The 23,334-nt window shown below is 39.7% G+C and overlaps 1 protein-coding gene across 1 annotated transcript in view; it reads right to left on the bottom strand.

Annotated features, from left to right (window-relative positions):
- LOC124620153 (5-phosphohydroxy-L-lysine phospho-lyase-like) overlaps positions 1 to 23,334 on the bottom strand; it is a 125,966-nt gene that overhangs the window by 23,636 nt on the left and 78,996 nt on the right. Inside the window, exons 3-6 of the mRNA XM_047146826.1 lie at positions 14,435 to 14,669; positions 13,891 to 13,984; positions 9,871 to 10,079; positions 5,980 to 6,205 (exon numbers count right to left, since the gene is read on the bottom strand). Of these exons, the coding sequence (XP_047002782.1) occupies positions 5,980 to 6,205; positions 9,871 to 10,079; positions 13,891 to 13,984; positions 14,435 to 14,669 (764 nt within the window). The remainder of the gene's footprint in view (positions 1 to 5,979; positions 6,206 to 9,870; positions 10,080 to 13,890; positions 13,985 to 14,434; positions 14,670 to 23,334) is intronic.

The raw sequence follows: 23,334 nt of genomic DNA, 5'->3' as shown, positions 1-23,334 counted from the left end.
GGGTCCCTGCAGCCCCAAGCCTGCCAGACAGTAGAGTGATAGCTGTGACGTCAGTCAGCTCTTAAGACTGTTGGGACCACTCTTGATTTGGACAGGTCATTAGAAAATGCAGCCCTCTGTGTAATGGCTGACAAGGAGGTGTAGGCACAACCAGTTGCTCTAATGTAGAATACCTACACTCCACCATCACAGCAACTAAAGGATCTTCCATTTCATGTGATATGGTGTTGGCTCACAACAGTCTTTCTCAAGAAAGCAAATCCCTTCATGCTATCAGAGATGTGGCTCTTCTGTCAACTCAACAATACACAGGTCACAATGTTGATACATCATATACTTATATGTCAAGCTGCATTTCCTGAAGAATTTAATTGACTGGGCATTGGATGTCAGTTTTCTGCCAGCAAGACTTGAAAAATGATCTTCTGTTGCCTCCTGGCTCACTGCCATGACTAATTCTAAGATACCTACTTTTGGCCAGTGCAGAAAGGTGGTGAGTTTTGATTTCACAAAGAAATTGCGGTGGACCTTCGTGATTGCCGATGTCACCAAACTATTCATGGAACGGATTTTTTGCACCATTTTTCACTTTAATGTGTCGATACAGAAGGGTCACCTCCATATAAATGTTGAGATAGTTTACAGACATACAAGATGTTCAAGCATTCCTCCCAAAATAAAAAATGCCACTGTTTCAGATGTGGAAGCCTACATATTCAGCTGTCAAGACAGCAGCATCACTGAAAGATGAATTTTGTATCATAGTGAACACTAGCAATGAGTTGCTCAGGAAGATGATGGACTTACAGGAAGTGACAACAGATGTAGTCAAGACAATGAACTGTTAAGCACTTCAATTGCCATACACACCACTATCATAATGACAGTTAAACCTAAATTACAGAATTTAAAAGATGACATCACACCCTGTTGACTTTGGCCAACATAAAACAGCTCCTGGCACCTCTCACTGGCATGCTACAGAACACATGCATTAACATTCCTACTACAATGGGACCACTGACTGCTTTTAAACCTTTCAAGTTTGTATCTGGAAAGTGTACCAAAGTGAAGAACAGAAAGAGAAAGTAAATGATTATTGTAAATTTCAAATGTCCCATACACATCACTCCTCTGTACAGTTCCTGGCATATTTGAGGGTCTGCCATACTCTGTATATGCTGACATCTCCAGACTGTTATCCTATTTGACACCAACAATAGGGCTACCCAGCTCCAGGCCTTCTCTTCTTATTACAACAACACAAGAATGGTAAATCCAGCCAAGTTTCAATCAAATGTTTGCTCTAGGCAGACGATGCTGTAGGTCAGGCAACTCACTGTCACTCGAGCCTGCATCAACTGACACAACCACCTACGAGGTTACACCTTTGCCAGACCAGCCTGAACAGAATGCTTCCCCAGTTTCTCCTGTTTTATGACCAGTCAGCATGAAGGCTGGCAGGAGCTTACGGCAGGACTACTCATTTATCCCAGGAGCTCCCCTTCCTAGGAGGGGGCTACTCACCAAACAGCAGCAGAAGAACACGCTTATAAAAGGTATTACAATTTGTGAACTTTCAGAGCCAGTGGCTCCTTCTTTTGGCAGAAGGGTTGAGGGGGAAGGAAGAGGGGTGAAGGAAAAGGACTGGTTAGGTATAGGAAAAGGGATAGAGATCGGAAAAGTCACCCAGAACTCCAGGTCAGGGGATATTTATCAGACAGGATGAGAAGGAAAAACTCTGAAATTGTCATTTGTCAGGTAGTTCCCGCTTTATGATTGTTTGATGGTCATTATCAAATAAAGTTTTTTCCCAGATATAAGTTGAAATCATCAGCATATTTTAATGCATTATTTACCTATGACTTATAGTTTGTTTCTACTGACACAATAGCAGAAATTTAATAATTTGTTTCATCAAATTTAATTCTCAGATTCTCATAGTTTTGCATGCCAGTGAGTTCCAGCTGCACTACTTCTGTTGCTTTTCCAGGCAAAATGGCAAAGGGTTTGTTAAATAAATCTATCAATGGAAAATCCAGGAGGGAATGTAACAATACCAATGGCAAAAAGCTTTAATTGTGAAAGTCTTTTTGTTGTGCCAATGTGCAACTCAACATCTCTGCTATAAATCAGTGAAACTATTTCTATGGTTATAATAGAGGGAAACATTCCACGTAGGAAATATATATCTAAAAACAAAGATGATGTGACTTACCAAATGAAAGTGCTGGCAGGTCGACAGACACACAAACAAACACAAACATACACACAAAATTCAAGCTTTCGCAACAAACTGTTGCCTCATCAGGAAATAGGGAAGGAGAGGGAAAGACGAAAGGAAGTGGGTTTTAAGGGAGAGGGTAAGGAGTCATTCCAATCCCGGGAGCGGAAAGACTTACCTTAGGGGGAAAAAAGGACGGGTATACACTCGCACACACACACATATCCATCCACACATATACAGACACAAGCAGACATAATATGTCTGCTTGTGTCTGTATATGTGTGGATGGATATGTGTGTGTGTGCGAGTGTATACCCGTCCTTTTTTCCCCCTAAGGTAAGTCTTTCCGCTCCCGGGATTGGAATGACTCCTTACCCTCTCCCTTAAAACCCACTTCCTTTCGTCTTGTGTCTGTATATGTGTGGATGGATATGTGTGTGTGTGTGTGTGCGAGTGTATACCTGTCCTTTTTTCCCCCTAAGGTAAGTCTTTCCGCTCCCGGGATTGGAATGACTCCTTACCCTCTCCCTTAAAACCCACTTCCTTTCGTCTTTCCCTCTCCTTCCCTCTTTCCTGATGAGGCAACAGTTTGTTGCGAAAGCTTGAATTTTGTGTGTATGTTTGTGTTTGTTTGTGTGTCTGTCGACCTGCCAGCACTTTCATTTGGTAAGTGAAACTATTTCATCGCATATACTTTTAAAGCAGGCTTACAACTTATTTGGCATTTTCTTGTAATCATGAAAATGAACATAACTGCCCAACTTCGGATGTGTTTGAAACACTCAAAAGATGTAGTAGGATCATAAAGCTGAGTAATCAATTGATTTTTGCCTTGAAGGAACTTATTTGACATATTTAAATGATTTGTAATGTTAGAAATGCTAAGTCACATAAACAAACCATATTTTTTAATTAAGAGATTTTTTTTTTCATGAAAATTTTTCTTTCATCAATTGAATTCAGAAACCAAACAAGAATTTTACCACAAATTAGTCGTCTCATTTCTGTGTAAAAATGGAGACACCATATTTGCTGCTGTCAGTGTCTTTAAGAGAAGTTAAACTTTCATGAGATATGCAGAACCTATTTGCTTTGGGCACAAAGTCTCCTGGCGGATTATACGGTGTAATTAATTGTATAAAATCATCACCATACTCCCCTAAATGCTGTTTTAATAATAATACCAATGCAGAATTAATTCCTACTATACAAGGTGCTCCACCACTCATAATGCCTGCTAACTTAGTCATATTTAAATGAAAGTTTGAACACTGTCCCAGTGCTGCAGTGAACATATCACCACCCTTAATTTGCCCAGACAATGAACTCATTCCAATCAATTCATTACATATTTCAAGTATGTGTGTTATCCCATGTCCAAATACAATCATCTGGGTTGTGGAGGTGATGTCATTTGATTCAGCAGTAGCCTGAAAAATAACAAATTTTCTTTGAACAAGTTTTTGTTTGATCCATGATATTTACCATCACTGCAATAACTCTCCTTTGCACAGTCATCCAGTTTAATTGAATTTTCTTGAAATATTTAACTGATTCCAGCCAAATGTTTTTAGCACCTGTTATTGTTGTTGTTGTTGTGGTCTTCAGTCCTGAGACTGGTTTGATGCAGCTCTTCATGCTAATCTATCCTGTGCAAGCTCCTTCATCTTCCAGCACCTACTGCAGCCTACATCCTTCTGAATAGTGTATTCATCTCTTGGTCTCCCTCTACGATTTTTACCCTCCACGCTGCCCTCAAATGCTAAATTTGTGATCCCTTGATGCCTCAGGACATGTCCTACCAACCGATCCCTTCTTCTAGTCAAGTTGTGCCACAAACTTCTCTTCCCCCCAATCCTATTCAATACCTCCTCATTAGTTACGTGATCTATCCACCTAATCTTCAACATTCTTCTGTAGCACCACATTTCAAAAGCTTCTATTCTCTTCTTGTCCAAACTATTTATTGTCCATGTTTCACTTCCTTACATGGCTACACTCCATACAAATACTTTCAGAAAAGACTTCCTGACACTTAAATCTATATTCGATGTTAACAAATTTCTCTTCTTCAGAAACGTTTTGCTTGCCATTGCCAGTCTACATTTTATATCCTCTCTACTTCAACCATCATCAGTTATTTTGCTCCCCAAATAGCAAAACTCCTTTACTACTTCAAGTGTCTCATTTCCTAATCTAATTCTCTCAGCATCATCCGACTTAATTCGACTACATTCCATTATCCTCGTTTTGCTTTTGTTGATGTTCATCTTATATCCTCCTTTCAAGACACTGTCCATTCCGTTCAACTGCTCTTCCAAGACCTTTGCTGTCTCTGACAGAATTACAATGCCATCAGCGAACCTCGAAGTTTTATTTCTTCTCCTTTATTTCTTCTCCCTTCTCTCTTTAACACCTATCTTGAAAAAAATTTTGACAAGATCTCCGTCTGTAAATGGCTGGCAACTTTTTGCTATACGCTGAGATATTTCAAAATTTATTTATGTTGCAGTTTCTGAGTCTTTAACAAATTCTCTGAATATTGCATGCTGACATATAAATTCTCATTTCAAGGAATACATTTTATGTCATGTAGTTCTTCTGGCAATTCAGAATGCAGACTCTCATACTGTCTCCTTAATTTGTAACATAATGAATGAAAAATCTGTAATCCAGCAGGCAGGGATAATGCTGACTCTTTCCTCCCCTCCCTTCCCCTTCCCTCCTACAGCATCTCTCACTATTTGCCAAAACACTTTTCATAGTCTTCCAGCAGCTGCTTCAAGCAAGATTTGCTTCTCCATACTCTCTTAACTCTGTACAAAATCCTACCATTAAACAACCATCTGTCCACCCACATAAATGGCCATTGCCAAACTGTAGCTAACCAAGTACTCCATCACCCAAATAAAAGTGTGCTCTCATTAAAAATGAATAAGCTTTTCTTGTGTTTAGGCTACTCCAGCAATTTCAGAAACTTCTATTTTCCTTTCATTTCCTATCTCTCCCATTCTCTTAAACAAAGTGCAGAAGTTCTGAAAGCTCATAAATAACAGTAACTTATTTCCTTTTGCATATTTAATTGTTGTCATTTGCTCAGATAGTGTTAGTATTTGTTTCTTCAATTTATAACCGAAGTAATATTGAAATGTTCAAAAAGTGATAAACATCTCGTTAAATAAATACAGAATTAATCCTACAATAGTGATGTAAACTGAAGAAATGAATTAATATTTGAGCTACAGCCAGGACTTGAACACGGGTCTCCTCACTTGTGGTGGTGTAATGGTCAGCATTTCTGTCTAGTAGAGCCCCGGCCACAGCACAAATTCTAATTCATTTCTTCAGCTTTCATCATTATCATAGATAAAGATGAGACTTAAATGTCACAGGGAAAACTTGATTATAATTAATCCTGTGGAAAAGAAATGATGACCATGAAACACGAGGAGTCTTAAGAAAGAGTCTTAATACAATAAAGTGAAAAATGGAAGCATGCACATTTATGTTAGGAAGACTTCAAGCAAAATATACTTGTACAACTGAAACAGGTCTCTGAAGTTATTAAGATAAAAATACTTCTGAAAACTGAGACAAATTCTTCGCTTTTAATTACTTATTGTGCTTTGATTATGTCACTGATTTTATGGTAATGTACAGCACACACATTCCATAAAGTCATTACTATGAGACTTAGCTAACAAAATGTAGCTTTCAATCTGTCCTGTAATTTTAATTAAGTGTATACTTACAGTATTGAAATATTCAATTCCAGTGTTCTGGAAACTTTGAGCAATTTCTCTGGTTGTAACAACTGCTGCCACAGGATGGCCATTCCCCATTGGTTTGCCAAGAGTAACAATATCAGGTATAACATCGTCACCTTGCAACTGGAATCCCCACCAGTGCTTTCCCACTCGGCCAAAACCCACTTGAACCTCATCTGCTACGCACACACCACCAGCTTCACGGACATGCCTGGTGATCATAAAAAGAATAAAATAAGGAAACAGTGAATGGTTCCATCACCAGTAAAAAAAAGATAAGAGCAATAATTTGTAATAAACACATTTCATGTAGAATCTTGCATTTCTTCCTCCTAGACATTTGACTTGATGGAGTACTGAGTAAATTAATGTCAAGTCATAAAATTGTAAATCTGGTCGCACTTGCAGATATAAACATCAACACTTTACATGAGTGCCAGGAAAGCAAATGTTTTACAGATTTTATCCTCTCTTGTGGGGCTAAAGATCAACATGAACTTGTACTCAGTGCAATAATAACACATACAGTATAAATGGTGTTCTATAAGTAATGCAACACTTTTTTCTCAGCCAATTTAGGTTTAAAAATACGAAATTTGTTTTAGAGCATCATGCAATATCCCCAACTCAGCCCGTATAGTTTCATGAAGTTCCAATAAGTGGCGGCACTATGCGTAGCTTTCAAAATGACGACAGTAATGGAGGTGCATTTCAAGTAGAGAGCTGTCATCGAGTTTCTCTTGGCCGAAAGCCACAGAATCGTAGGTTTCCGTAGGCACTTGCAGAATGTCTATGGAGACCTGGTAGTGAACAAAGCATGGTGAATCACTGGCTGAGGCATCATTGCGACAACGGCACACAGACCTGTCCAGTCTTCCGTGTGGCAGCCGGCCAGACACAGCTGTGATTGCTGAAATGTCAGAATGTGCAGACATTCTCATTCAAGGTGACCAATGCATCACAATCAAAAACTTCACTGTTCAATTGGTCATCTCTGTTGGTAGTGCTGACACACTTGTCCATCAATTGTGATACACAAAGGTGTGTGCCCAGTGGGTTCATAACTGTTCAGAATATCATAAAGAGCAGTGAAGGACCATCTGTGCAGAATTGCTTGCATGTAATGAGGCATCACTTTGAACCAGAAACAAAGTGGCAATCCATGGAGTGGCACCACACAACTCTCCTCCAAAGAAAAAGTTCATAGCCGCACCTTCAGCCAGTAAAGCCATGGTGAAGGCTTTCTGAGACTCTGAAGGGGCTATTTTGTTTGATGTCATCCCTCATGCCTTAGTGATCAGTTCTGAAATATAATAAACTGTGTTCTTGAAGACTGTTTATTCCCTGACAAGTTGAAACTCGCTGTAGTCAAACCCTTGCACAAGAATGGGAAAATAAAGCATGTTCAGAACCACAGACCTATTGCTCTAATCTCAACACTCAGCAAACTGATTGAGGAAATAATATTAAAAGTAATCTTGGAACATTGCAACAATGCTAACATCTTAAGTGATTTCCAGCATAGTTGCAGAATAGTTCAAACTACCACAGCATCTGCAGTACTGTTTGACCATTATGTACTTGAAAACATTAATTAAACATCCCAAGCAGCAGGAGTATCCCAGGACCTCTCAAAAGCTTTCAATAGAGTACATCACAAAGCACTCTTTTCAGAAACTGCAATGAGCATTGTCACTGTAAAATGTATGCAATTGCTATAAACATTTTAAAGGTAGGCAACAGCATACAGAAACTGTGTGTGATAATAAAGGAGTATTGGAGAGGAGAAGGTCAAGAATTAGAAATAGATATTTGGTGCTCCTAAGGGCTCTATTTTATTTTTATTCATATATTTCCCAAGTTCTCTGGATCATAATTGTTTGATCACTTTGTAAGCTGATGACATATCTGATGTCTATTGTGCAGACAGAGCTTGGCCTTATTGAACAGATTATAAATTTTATTAAAAAGGCAAGAGCTCACTTTAAAAATGACAATATGAAAGTTAATGTAGAAAAAATGAATATTATTCACTTTAAAGAGAGTATTCCAAATAGGTATAATACTGTGAATGATGAGATTCTGTCAACAACCTGTTAAGAATATACATTTTTGGGTTTATACCTAAGTGACCAACTTTCATCAAAGCAGCAAGTTGAAACTGTCTCCAAAGAATAACGTCCAGTTTATATGTATGGTGGAGATTATCACCACACATTAATTCTGAATACCTGAGGACTGTATATTTTGGGTTCGTATATCCTTTCTTGTCTACTGGAATAATGGCATGGTGGCACGGTGGCAGAGAAAGGGGAAAGGAAGGGGGCGATGTGCCACACTAATATGAAAAGTGTTTTAATACTGCAGAAGAGGGGCTTAAGGATCATACCAAAACTGAAACAATGAATGCCTTGTAAAAGTCTATTCACTAGTTTCAGTAATCTCCTCGTTTATGCAATGTATATGCTACACATGATTGTGCTAGTGAAAGAAGAAACTAAGTTCAAAAATAGCAACCCTAAAATTCACAACCTTGAAACTATGCTTAACACAGACTTTCATATGATCAACAGAAGATTAACTTTAATGGCAAAAAGCGTATATGTCAAAAGAGCTGTTTTAGTAATTTGTTACCTAATTGTCTTACAATGTTGTGTGGAGATACCTTTAAAAATGACTCAAGAGCAGTGGCTTATCCATAAATGCTCTTACAACTTGTATGTAACATGACTAATATTTTAAACAATGACCTATTTCTAGAAATAATTATAATAGTAAATTGCATGCAACACCGACTGCTCATTATCAAACAAAGGAAAATCCAGGATGGAATGTAACAGTATTGTGAAAGGGAAAGTTGTCACTCACTATATAGAGGAGAAGCTGTCACAGACAGGCACAACAAAATGACTGTCAGCTTGCTGCAGTTGCCAGAGACTGCAGTCACATGTGTGTGAATTTTGTTTGTGTGCGTGAGTGTGTGTGGGTGTGTGCATGTGCATGCATGTGTGTGTCATCTATTTCTGATGAACGCCTTGCTGGCCAAAAGCTTATTTGTGACAGTCGTTTTGTTGTGCCTATCTGTGACTCAGCATCTTCTCTATATGGTAACTGCTCATCATGGAATAAATTATTGTCCTACTGTTTGAATTATTTAAATATAGCACATTGTAAGAAGTAATGCTGTAACTTATACTTTCATGACATTGCACATGCATGTAAAATTACACGTTATGAGCAGAGAATAAATTAGAAACATAAACTATGGACTGCCACAATATTTAGTACTCTGTCTGCTCTTCCTTTTGCACATTAATTAAAGGATTATACTAAAACTGTAATGTTTGTGGAACATGAACATGTAGCAAATAGAGAAAGGGCTCAAACTCAACAATACTGTTCACACCCAAAGTTATCTGAAAGTTGATTAACTTTGAATTCAAAGACAGCCTTTGTGATGAACATAAGAATGACTGCCTTTTATAGAGACATGGCATGAATGAAACCACCAAGATTTAGGCATTGGATTTTTTACAAGTTTTTTGGTTAAGTAAAGAAAAAACAGACCTACAAGAGATGGAGATCAGGTGCAAAACATCTGGAAGTGTGAACCACAAAGGAAGAAATGCAACATCAAAACTTCCCAGATGAACCAAAACTTAAACAGGGAAGACAAGTCCCGCATAAAAAAAGAAGTACACTGGTCTATATGCAGGAGTCAGAGAAAAATGTTCATAAAAATAAAGACTTGAAATATCATGGCCGTTGTGTGTCCAGAATGAATAAAGTAGTAGTATAACTCCAAATTTCTGTACCTTTTTGAGATAATTGCCTTAAATAAAACTCATCATTACTTAATTTTAGTGATCTGCTAACCTGAAGGCTTCACGTAGGTAGTTTTGTGGTGGAATTATCTGCCCACCACAGCTAATCAGACTCTCAATAAAGAATGCACATACTGAACGACCATCATCCCTGATTTTCCTGCAGATTTCCTTGACGTCTCCAGCGTACTTTTTTCCCATGTCTTCTCCAGGGTAGTCAACATCTCGGTATTTCCCTCTGTAAACATCTGGGCAAGGAGCCTGAAATGCATCAGAGAACTAACTTATTGTATGTTAGTGGAACATAGTTCTCACTATAATTTTTTTTAGCTAAAATAAGTTTCATTAACAATATATGTAATGAACATTTGCTCATTATCAGACAAATTATGAGCTCTAATATTTAAGTATTATTGATAGTTACCTGTTATACTGACTTTGTATCTTAATGTGAAAACTTGCTCAAATTTAATATGAACCCTAATTGTTTGAGCTAAAATTATATTTGGTTTATTTAATACACTAATGGAAAATCCTGGATGATGGTGTTGTTTGGGAATACAATGAATACATTCTTCCACAACCAGTGTTAGGGCTTCTTTTGTTTATTGGTTTAATTCATCCAAAAATCTTCATGATTGTGGGATGGGTCATCATGCATTTACAAATGGCTCTGAGCACTATGGGACTTAACATCTGTGGTCATCAGTCCCCATGCATTTACAAATATCACACTGGAAGGTGTTCACTAACATTCTTGTGCATGTATATCTGTACGCTTCTCTCTCTCTCCCTCTTCCCCTCCCTCTCCCCCCTCTCCCTCTCCCTCTCTCTGACACACACACACACACACACACACACACACACACACACACACACACATGTACACTAGAGGAAATGTTTATAATAATATTGCAGCAAATTAAAGTAGATGAATTTTGGCTTTATCTGGAAGAGAACTTACACTAGTTGCAGTAGGAAATATTAAACTTGGTTGTCTAAAGTCCCCTGTTATAAATGGTTGGTGAAAGCCTGTGACCAAGAAAACAAGTCTCTTGCATTTCAGATGTTTTAAAAATTCATATGTGCATACAAGTGTTCTAAGAGGAATGGCCTTAGGGTTTAATTAAACAGTGAACATGATGAAATATTTATTATCTTTTGAGTAAGACTATTGTAAATTGTGGTGCAAGTTTTGAAAGCTGATGTCTTTACTGGCTGTACATTGAAACTTTAATTTTGCCATGTATCATGTTCATGGATATTTAAGTATTTATATATGTCTTTTAAATCCTTTCTCATATACTTAAAAATTTTACTATATAGATACTGAATAGTGGCAGGATTGAAGACTTTTGATAAAGGTACTTAGAATGACCCAGACAAAATAAAAGCAGTCACAGATTTTCCAACTATTTGGCAGGTTCATTGTGAGAAGTTTTGTCAGAATGAGCTCATACATCAGTCGATTCGTGAACAATTTCTGTAGCTAAGTATATCTCTTGCAAGTACTGCTGCATGCAGAGAGGTGTCAAAATTATCCTGTATCTTTCCTTTTCATTAGTGAAGCACAAACATCTTCTCCAGTTCTAGTAATGTATGACAAGAATAGCAGGACAGAACTTCACAATGATGCTAGCAGTTATGGGATAGGTGCAGTTCCAGTGCAAATTCAGAAGGGTATTGAAAAGGTGATAACTTATGCTTTCAGGATACTCTACAAGTCTGTGAAGAACTACTTTACATCTGAGAAAGATTGCTTTGCAGTTGTCTGGGCCATTAACAAGTTTCAGCCATATCTCTTTGGCAAACCATTCACCATTGTTACAGATCTCCATTAACAGTGCTGGGTGACTAGCCTGAATGATACATAAAGTTGGCTGGTGAGGTGGGCAATGGGGCTTCATAAGTACAGTATCATAGTTGTTTACAAAAACAGACACAAGCACAAGAACACTGACTGCCTTTCAAGGTACACTTTGGTGGAACACAGCAGTGTGAATGAAATACCATTCATCACTGAATTAAATGACATTGTTGCTGAACAGAGAGATGATCCAGCACTCCTGAAAATCTTAGAAGCTTTGAAAGAGGAGGAACCAACCAAAGGAGAGATCCAGTTAATGCAGAGACATCGCATAAGTGGAACTATGATCCAGTGGGGCAGAAATGGTTGCTCATCATCCCACATCATCTGCCGTCAGCTATCCTGAAGTATTTCCGCAATGCTCTAACATCTGATCACCTAGGGTTTGTAAAGTCTCTAGATAGAATCAGACACAGGCATCTCCAGCCAGGTCTCTACCAACCCTTTAGAAACTATGTGAACCACTGTAAGGAAGGCCAGTGATGGAAAATCATGCTGCAGTTACCTGAAGAGCATCTGGTACCAACCTTGCTTGCAGCAGTGCCATTCCAGTGAATTACAATTGACCTCTTGTGGAGGTTTCCGAATATGACAAATGGAAATCAATGGATAATAATCTGCACTGACTACGTTACTAAATATGCTACCACCAAAGATGTGCCAATTGATGAAGTTCCAGAAATTGTAAAGTTTATTGTAGAAGATACTTTGAAGCATGTAGCACCCTGTGTGTTGATCTCTGAATGTGGAAAAGCTTTCCAGTAAAGACTAGTATCAGAGTTAATTTTATGTTGCGACACCACCCACAGTGGCCACCAACCACAGAAATATGGCTTCCCAGAATGTTTTAATAAAATCTTGGTAGATATATTCTCTATGCACATTAAAAAATCATTTCACAATGTGGCACAAATTGCAGCAAGACTTTAACACACATCCTTCTTCAAGTTATTCTGAACAACCTTTCAGCAGCAGATTGCTTAGGGTGTACATTTGGAACGCTTGTGAAAGTAAGAGATACCCTTAGTCCAGCCCAGAATGTCAGTTGGTGAAGAAGGGAAAGAGAGACAAACATTGGACCAGAGGACATTGGAAATTCATTGTTATATAAGACACATCATTTGGTGTCCTCACTAGGCAATCCATGACCAAATGAAATAATTCAATCTCCCTCCAGATGTTGATATAGATATGGTCGTCACAGACTGTGATGTACCTCACATTGACAAAGCCCACAGCTATATGTGACTTCAATAGAAAGACCCTCTCAGATACATGCACAATTATGTGGGCAGTACAGGTGCCATGTTTCTCAATTTCTATTGGTTTGTAACTGGACAGCTCTTCTCCAGGTTTATGACGAACTTGGCTTCCAGCCTCAGGCTGTATCGGGCCACAAAACATTCAGAGCATTTGCTCAATTTTAACAGCCCTGCCCGAACTGGACTTGTGATTAATTCCAATGTAGCTGCTCTTGTAAGTCACTCTCATGATGAAGTCACTAATGAAATATTCTGTGAGACACTATATATTAAGTTCTGCTCATATGTGAATGACATTTGGTGCCAAGATTGTTGTTGATACCATGAAGTCTACTCAAGGATTGCCCCCAGTAGTTGTTGTGTGCTGGAATAGGCTATGTAATGATCTAACAATGCTTTAGTAATGTGAAAACCAGAAAGAACATATGCTTTGAATCAAAAGATTTGTACTGAAATACTATATAGTCACATTTTGCCTTTTGATCTTAATAGGAACTGTAACATTATTAGCCCTGTCATCTGAGATGAAAAATTTGCATCTCCAGGGCTAAAACTGTGATTTCATGAACAAAACACTGACTAGATCATGTTGGTAAGAGAAATGTTCAGAATCAATCACACATCTTGACTGATGCACAAAGTTCCAGTAACTAAACCTTTTTGAAAAATCTCTGAGATCACATAGAACAACACACCTAATGTTTAGACATTTTGGCCAGTTTGGGCTTATGGTTGCATGAGGATACTTGGACAATGCTGTTTACTACATACAGAATTACATCGAACCACATCTGTTATCGAGGTGTGGAATAACAAATTATTATGACAAAGCTAACTAATATTTTGTCATTTGAAATTGTTTTTTACTTTATTTTCCTGTGTAATGACTGGAATTTTCTACTCAAAAGACACTTTATACTAGGAAACTGCTTTCTGTACTTACCACATGTACCCATTCAGGCTTCCCCTGTCCTCCTGGCTTATTGAACTTGTACGGCGAGATGTCAATCAGGGAGGATAGATGACCGTGGTACGCACTGCAACAGGTGTGCGTGTACACTCATAGAATCTCTCCTACAATAGGAGGAGAGGGAACAGGGATAGTACTGAACAAAGCCCTATTGGGAAATTCAGCTAAAATTATATATCCAGCTAGCTAGTGAAAAAGGATGTAACGCAACTCCAACATTCAAAGAATGTTGTTAACTGTTGATGTAGTAGGATGACTATCTTCTTATCACTGCTTAATTTTTTTATGCTGAAATCAGAAAAACAAATAAAATAGAGGGATTAGTGCCAAAGTACTCAGCAACCACTAGGAAAAACAATTATTTTTTTTTAGAAATAATACCAAAATGGCTGCAAGTTGTGGTTTGATATTAGTTTAGAGCACCAAGTGGAGTCCATCACCTGCAACAAGCTCAAGAGTTTTCTGCACAGTTGGCAGAGAGTATTTTGACACAGAGACATACGAGAAGCAGACTTACTGGTCCACAGTGATGACATCGTGGTTGCCAGTGTGGGTACGGGCGAGCCGCAGTGCCAGGTCGTTGGCCTCGGAGCCCGAGTTGACGAGGAAGCAGACCTGGAGTGGCTCGGGCAGTAGGCTGGTGAGTTTCTGGGCACACAGCACCAGGCTGTCGTGCAGGAAGCGGTTGTTGGTGTTGAGCAATGACAGCTGGTCGCACGCTGCTTGCACCACCGCTGGGTGACAGTGCCCCACTGTGGGAGGAGAGAAACGTCCCAGTCTAGTCACTCATTCGTATACGATATTCCGCAAATGCCGTCGTGAAGGAGAGCCTTCCAAATTGTGGAAGAAACTACCTCGAATAGGACCTGACAAGTAAATTATTGTCAAACAATGGAAATTCCAGGTTGGAATAACAACAAACTCTGGTTTACCTTCAAAACAACTAAATTATTGTGGTATCAAGGAATACAAATTGATTTTTGTGTGAGGTAAATTGTGTCCAGTCAGTGTGTTGTTGGGATAATGTTTTTTTTTTTTTTTTTTTTTTTTTTTTTTTTTTTTTTTTTTTTTTTTTTTTTTTTTTTTTTGCTTTTCTACTGTAATATTGAAATATGACTATAAAATGCAATGACCTTCAAAAATGTCTTGATTAAAAGTGTCCCATTCGCCATAACTACTACAAAGACCCGTACAACTGAGAATCACTAGAGAAATGTTGAGTGTTATTCACATTGCATCCTGAGTTGTTTCTGTAGTGATGGGGCACCTCCAGTACTCGTGGCAGCACAAGATGTAAGGTAAAACTAAAATTATGGCAAATCAGAGAAAACATTATACAAAATTATAAGATTTTGATTCTCTGGGTTGTCAAGGTCTTCAGGTGTCCATAACCCCAACAAGGACACTCAAAACCAGACCTGTATCTGTTTTGTGCAGGTGCGCAGTAATAAGTTCATTTCTGACTGTTAGGCAAGTGTGAAAGCAAAAACAACTTGTTGGTTTACTTCTAGCTGGACATTATTCCTCTGGTTGAAGTATGATTCTAAGTATTTAGAGTTCTCGACTACCTTCAACTTCATTTGTGCCACGTGTAAATTTCCAGGCACATTGTGGTTCATCCTTCTACCTAGCTCCATTCCTTCTGTCTTTTCTGGTTTGATTCACAAGCCCACTTTCCCTGAACTCAAATCCTCCTCTTTTTTTATCATTTCTTCTCTCGGCTCTCATACAGCTATTATATCAAATGCACATGCTGATACTTGCAGATTTCCATTCAGATTGATGCCCTTTCCTACTCTTTTGATCATGTGACTAATCTTTTTCAAGGGGAAGTCTTGATAATATGGGTGACAACACCTTGCCTTTTTGTACCCCAGTTCAACCTCCACTTCCTTTGACATTCCTGCTTGACTGGCACAGAAGAAACTGTTAATGATGTTTTTCAATGAATTACTAAGTGGTCATCTGAAAATCAGCTCTCCCATAATTTTGAAACAAACACTCGACTACAGGTATTGTTGAGGAATGATGGTGGACATATTGAGCATTTCCTGTAAAGAACATCATCTTTGCTTTGTCTTACTTTGTTATGCTAATTATTGCTATTCTGATCAGCTGTCGGACATTTTTTTAACTTTTGTATTTTTTTGGTTCTAATAAAACCCCATGTCATTCCAAACATGTGTGTCAATTTGTACCTCTCTATCTACTGACTTTTTGATCACCCGGTAGACCTCGCCGCAAAGAAAACCGCCTTTGTTTTAGTGACTGCTACCCCAACTCGCGTACCATATCAGTGACACTCTCACCCCCATTGCGCGAAAGCACGAAACAAGCTGCCCTTCTTTGCACTTTTTCGATGTCCTCCATCAATCCTACCTGGTAAGGATCCCATACCGCGCAGCAATATTCCAGCAGAAGACAGACAAGTTTAATGTAGGCTGTCTCTTTAGTGGGTTTGTCGCATCTTCAAAGTGTTCTGCCAACAAAGCGCAGGAAAAAAAGTCAAGTAAACATGGGGTCTACGAGCAGTACTTCATCTTTGACTCTGTGAAGTAAATCTCTTCTACTTAAAGCTCTTTGCCTTCCATATTTTGGGAGGAGGTAGTATGGACCAAAACAAGAGAAAGTTGCCTGCTAAACATGGGTTCTAAAATGCATATCTTAAGAGTTATGATTCACCTATTGAGTAGAAGAGATGTGTTTCACATTAGCGAAGGTGAACAAGTGCTCACAGCGCTTAAGGTATACACTATAGACCCAATGTATACTGGACACTTTATACTTGTTGTGGTCGACACTATGAGGAAGCGAAGAGCTTGCAATAGAGGAGATTTGCTCTTTAGAGCCCATGTTTACTAGATATTTTTTGTTTGGAATGATCGTTTCTGTAACATCCCTGAATATTTAGTTCCTCCCAGGATACAAAGTATAGAAGTGTGGAATCATATCGAACTCCTTCCGAAGTCAGGAAACACGGCATCAAATTGGATGCCATCTAATGAACAAAATACGAACGTATGGAAAATCAGACTATGTTTGTAACTGGATTCAGGAAAACACAGCATGTCATTCTTAACGAAGAGAAATCTCATGATGTAAAAGCAACTTCTGGCATACTCCAAGGCAGTGGTATAGGTCCATTGTTGTTTCCAATTACTGTATAATATAGTGCTGTTCCTGATTTACATAAATGACCTAGGTGATAATCTGAGCAGCCCCCTTAGACTGTTTGCAGATGGCGCTTAATTTACCGTCTAGTAAAATCTTCATACGATCAATTCCAATTACAAAATGATCTAGAGAAATTTCTGTATGATGCGAAAAGTGGCAATTGGCACTAAAAAAAGAAAAGTGCGAGGTCATCCACATGGGTACTAAAAGAAATCCGATAAATTTTGTGTATACGATAAATCGCACAAATCTAACGGCTGTCAATTCGATTAAATACCTAGGAATTACAATTACGAGCAACTTAAATTGGACAGACCACATAGACAATATTCTGAGGAAGGCGAAACAAAGACTGCGCTTTGTTGGCAGAACACTTAGAAGATGCGACAAACCCATTAAAGAGACACCCTACATTACACTTGTCCGTCCTCTGCTGGAATATTGCTGCGCGGTGTGGGATCCTTACCAGGTGGGATTGACGAAGGACATCGAAAAAGTGCAAAGAAGGGCAGCTCGTTTCGTGTTATCGCGCAGTAGGGGTGAGAGTGTCACTGATATGATACGAGAGTTGGGGTGGCAGTCACTGATACAAAGGCGGTTTTCTTTGCGGCGAGGTCTATTTACGAAATTTCAATCACCAGCTTTCTCTTCCGAATGCGAAAATATTTTGTTGACACCCACCTACGTTCAAATGGTTCAAATGGCTCTGAGCACTATGGGACTTAACATCTGAGGTCATCAGTCCCCTAGAACTTAGAACTACTTAAACCTAACTAACCTAAGGACATCACACACACATCCATGCCCGAGGCAGGATTCGAACCTGCGACCGTACCGGTCACGCGGTTCCAGACTGAAGCGCCTAGAACCGCCCGGCCACACCGGCCGGCCCCACCTACGTAGGGAGAAACTATCATCATAATAAAATAAGAGAAATCAGAGCTCGAACGGAAACATTTAGGTGTTCGTTTCTCCCACGCGCCATTCGAGAGTGGAATGGTAGAGAAGTAGTATGAAAATGATTCGATGGACCCTCTGGTATTTAAGTGTGAATTGCAGAGTAACCATGTAGATGTAGAAAGTGGGAAGCTTTATCGGGCCGATAGTGTCGTGTAAAGAGAAGACTAAAAACTAGAAAATTGTACAGATATGAAGGAAGACGTTGGGAGGATCAACACTTAGTGCATGGTTTGACAGTCGAGCCCGAAAGTAGCGAATGTAACATATTGCGCACAAATATGTGTGAATATCCATTGCTGTATGACAGACGAATGGCCCTTGAAAGCAGTCACATCGATTAAATTTCTGGGCGTATGTGGAAGGAGCGACCTGAACTGGAACGACCACATAAAACTAACTGTAGGTAAGGCAGACATCAGACTGAGAATCATTGGAAACGCTCGGGAAGTATAGTCCACTCAGGAAGGGGTAGCTTACAAAATCCCTCATACAGTCATGCGTGAATACCGCTCGTCAGCCTGCGATCCATAGTAGATAATGTTGAAAAGGAAATAGGGGGTGAGCAAAGAAGAGCATGCGTTTCATTATAAGTTTCTTTGGTAGCGTAAGATACTCATTCAACTCCGGTGGCAGACGCTACGAGAGAGTCATGTGGCATCGCGGAATTCCTCAAGATTAAAATGAGAGAACGTACGTTCCTAGAAGAGTGAACCAACAGTTAGTCTCCTATGTGTATCCCGAAAAGACCATGAAGCGAGTGTTAGCGGTTTCCTTTCTCTGCTCAGTGGTTAGCACACTGGACTCGCATTCGGGAGGACGACGGTTCAAACACACGTCCAGCCATCCAGATTTAGGTCTTCCGTGCTTTCCCTAAATTGCTCCAGGCAAATGCCGGGATGGTTCCTTTGAAACGGCACAACCGATTTCCTTCCCCATCCTTGATACAACCCGAGGTTGTGCTCCATCTCTAATGACCACGATGTCGACGGGACGTTAAATTCCATCTTTCTTCCTTCTTTCCTCTGCTGGCACGACAGTAAACCGTTCTTTGGCAGATTCACCGTACCCCTGATCCTCGCGCGTGTCGAATTACAAATAAGATGCACGGACCTACACAGTTTCAAGGGAGTGAGAACGCGTGTATTCTGTCAGTGCTTCATCCAAAGCTGCCAGTCACACTTTACACAGTTCTACGTACACTGATTTACTAGTGACAATGGCAGACTATGGGCACTCACGAAGAGCCCGCGGTTGTTACGCGAGATTCCCTTTGTAAGTATCCAAATCGTAATATCTTTACTTTAGTCCTAATCCTGTTGAAATACATATGAAAACAAAGGTAAACCGAAATGGCAGTGTGCTTCCAACGGAAACTGGTAGGAATAATATCATACGAGCGGCAGGGGTTGAATACCGACCTTGTGTCTTGTAACTGGTCAGATACCGATCTGAGCAAACGTGCTTACCTTTATTAGTGTATTAAGTCAGCTTTTATCTATTCTCTCTTAAAAAACGATTTGACAATCAGTGTTCATACTCTGGACCGTAAGAAGCGAGAAAGAGAAGTAAAAAGAAGAGTGGAGTTGAGTCTGCTCTAAAGAAAGAAAGTTATTTTATTCTCGTTTCAGAAACATACAAATTTACAGTAGCCATACACATCAATAAATATATATTGTATTTATATTACATGTGCCCAGTACTTTGCAACCTCCAAGGCGCTTGGAGTGGCTTGCAGGAGACCAATCTTCGTGCAGGATGTAGGGCACAAAAGGCAGTGGAGCCTGTGGCTTGTGGTTTGTTCTTGTCCACAATCACAAAGCGTATCTTCTATTATGAATCCCCATCTCTTCAGGTTGTCTCTGGACCGTCCAACTCCTGATCATAATCTGTTTAAAGATTTCCACACCAGCCAGCTCTCGTTGTGTCCAGGTGGTAGCTCTTCAGCTTCTGGCGTCTGCAGGTGAGGCGTCGACTTCTTCCATAACTGCAGCCTTGCCTTCTCTGGTGAAATGGTGAGCTTCTCGGATGTTCTCAGGAAGCTCTTTCGCGATCTCAGTCGATGCTGTGGTGGATTATGTCCGTGCAGTGGATGGGCACTGTCCTGTTCCACTTTCAGACTCTCCTTGTTGGCAGCCACTGATCTGCGTATCCATGGTGGCGCTATTCCAGCCAGGCAGTAGAGCTTATCAGTTGGGGTAGGTCTTAAGCAACCTGTGATCAACTTGCAGGATTCGTTGAGAGCAATGTCTACTTGTCTGGCATGAGACGACCTGTACCAGACTGGAGAAGCATATTCAGCAGTAGAAAATCACAGTGCCATCGCGGAACAGTGAATAGTTTGTGGATGTGATCCCCACTGTGTCCCCGCTAGTTTGCGAATTAGGTTGTTTCGAGCGGAGATTTTCATTTTGACGTTCTTGCAGTGAGTTTTGAATGTCAGAGTTCTATGGAGAGTGACTCCCAAGTAATTAGGTGCGTGATGATGCTGGAGTTGGATGCCTGACCATGCAATATGTAGCTCACGATTAGCTTCCCTGTTCCTTAAATTAAAGGCACACACTTGTGTCTTCGAAGGGTTTGGTCTGAGTTGGTTCCGATTGTAGTAGCTTGACAGTTATGAAACGAGAGGAGAAAATGGGGGGTTGCTACAAAGGGTGCGCAGTCCCTCGTCTATTAGTATTCTTCGTTGCTTTACACAGTCGTAATATGACACGCTTTCCTCTGTTTTGATTCTGACGAAAAAAACAGTCAGAGTTCGGCAACATAAACGGTTAAAACCTATCAAAGGAAAACAAGGGAGAACGTGAGCTTTAGCGATTCATGACGGCTTAATGACGCACTGCTAGACAGTAGCATAATGAGGCGAGCACGTACATGTATCTCATGTTAATACTGACGCCCGCCAACTGCAGTAGTTTCTAATCACACAAGCCCGCAATCATTCGACAGGAGAAAGTTGCCCTGCAAGTGAACTGTGAAAGTAGATCCCAGCATCGTGATCTCTCGTCTTCTCTCTCTCCCTTCCCCTCTGCTCTCTCTCTCTCTCTCTCTCTCTCTCTCTCTCTCTCTGTCGCTGCATATAACGTTCCTTTACCAGCACAACCGGCAGCGCGAAGTCCTACGACAGCCTATCCTTTTCTAACTAGCTGGAAATAAATAATAAAAAAAAGTGGACAGAAATATCAACTTGACTCCGTTTGTAGGTACTTTTAGGTAATTTTCACATACACTCCTCAGGTGCATGTGCAACTTATCTAAATTTTCAAAATATTGTCAAAATCTGGTTATGCCACATCCCACGTTTTGTCATCACATGTGGTATACGAAAGTGTCTTCTATGAGAAATATGCACTTTTAAACTAACAGATGTTACAATTTTTCTTCCAGTTGATGATCGTTTAATTAACTATAACAGGTCAAGAATAAATATTACGTATACGGCTAATGGCAAATCAAAATGCATTTCTACAAACAGCTCTCAGCTGTAACTAGATACATACACACAGATTAAGTGCTGTATGATTCCTGTAATGCTGCTGAATTATTTTCCCGCCTCTGTGAACCAGCGTAAAATTTTCACCATTTTAGGCCAGTCGAAAGCCTTTTCTAAATCGCTAAAGCCTATTAACAGTGGTTTATTAATTCCGATCATTTCTACGCACAATGTTCATAAGCTAATTATTCCTTCTCTAGTTCCTCTATCTTTCCTAAACGCATACTGATCGTCAGCGAGGTTTTGGTTAATTTTGTTTGACATTTATGATATTTGTGAGAATCTTGGAGGAATGGATTAGCAACATTGTGTACGATGGTCTTCATACTTATCTGATGTGGATTTCGTAGATATAAGATTTCTGCTCAGGTACAGAGATTTGTGCTTTTCCATACATCTCACAGATGAGCCCATACACATAAAAAATATTTTCGACCTCTAGTGCTTGGAGCAACCATCTAATTACTGCATCACATTCAAGAACCTTTTTTGGCTTTAGTTCCTTAATGCTTCATCGAATTATTCTCTGAACAAAAAAAATAGTTCAAATGGCTCTGAGCACTATGGGACTTAACATCTAAGGTGATCAGTCCCCTAGACTTAGAACTACTTGAAGCTAACTAACCTAAGGACATCACACACATCCATGCCCGAGGCAGGATTCGAACCTGCGACCGTAGGAGCGGCGCGGTTCCGGACTGAGGCGCCTAGAACCGCTCGTCCACAGCGGCCGGCCTTCTCTGAACATTTTTAGTCTGAGATCATCCTGTAATAAATCTGCTAACTTTTCCATTCATTCAGCGTTCAGTATCTCTCCTTCTATTAAATCGTCATTGTCTATGATACACTCTCCATTTTTGTTTCCGATTGTGGCGCCTTTTGTTTTTCTGCAAATTGTGCCTTAACTAGTTGTTAGGTTTTTTTTACATTCCGCCTCTTTCTAATTTCCTCAAATTTACTATACTGTTCCTTCAACCAAGCTTCTTGAGCTTTCTTTGATTCTCTGCTTACTAACTTTTTCTTTCTCTGATAGTTTTCTTCTCACTCTCCACTCCTAGAATTTTTGAATTCGCTTCTTTCCTCAATGAGCATAGTTATTGAATTATGTATACATGGTTTCTTGGTGATGGTGTCGTTATGAGTCAGCTGTTCCTTTGCAGTATTTGGAATGACGTTTATCTGGTCGATCCAATTGCATTTGTTGTGCTAGCTGCCTTTTGATTGAAGCTTTGTTGTGCTTAATTTTGAAATACTAACCTGGAGTTCTCGTTCTTTAGTTTTGTTACCTCAAAGCGTATTTTAGACCTTTTTGTTTCATCTTGTCTTTCATGCAGACACGGTCGTGCTCACTGGAAACAACTGCACCAGGTTACGTTCTACACCCCATCGAGTGCCCTAAACTGAAAACAAACTGATAGCGTGCTGCAGACGTTTCATCATACCACTTACGTTCAACGTGCGGTGTCAAAAGATAGCTCAGCCGATTAACGTTTATTATCGACAGAGCGATGACGTTCTGTGCGGGCTGTGCTGCGAACGACAAACGAACCGCGTGAACAGACTTTCTCGGCGTTTACAATCACCCTAGATATCCTTATGAAAACTTTAAATTTATGGCCATGCAAACATTAAAGGCCTTATGTCGATTCAAGGTCAAGGCCTTTTCCCCTTTTTGACAAATAGAAATCTTTCCATATGAAGGAAATCAGCAACACCTGATAATACTATAATATACAGGACTCAGACAATATCCAAGGTCTCCAATAAAACACTTGAAGTACATACTGAGA

The sequence above is a fragment of the Schistocerca americana genome, chromosome 1, assembly GCF_021461395.2.
Source record: "Schistocerca americana isolate TAMUIC-IGC-003095 chromosome 1, iqSchAmer2.1, whole genome shotgun sequence".
Classification (NCBI taxonomy): Eukaryota; Metazoa; Arthropoda; class Insecta; order Orthoptera; family Acrididae; genus Schistocerca; species Schistocerca americana.
This window is presented reverse-complemented; position numbering and strand designations above follow the sequence as displayed.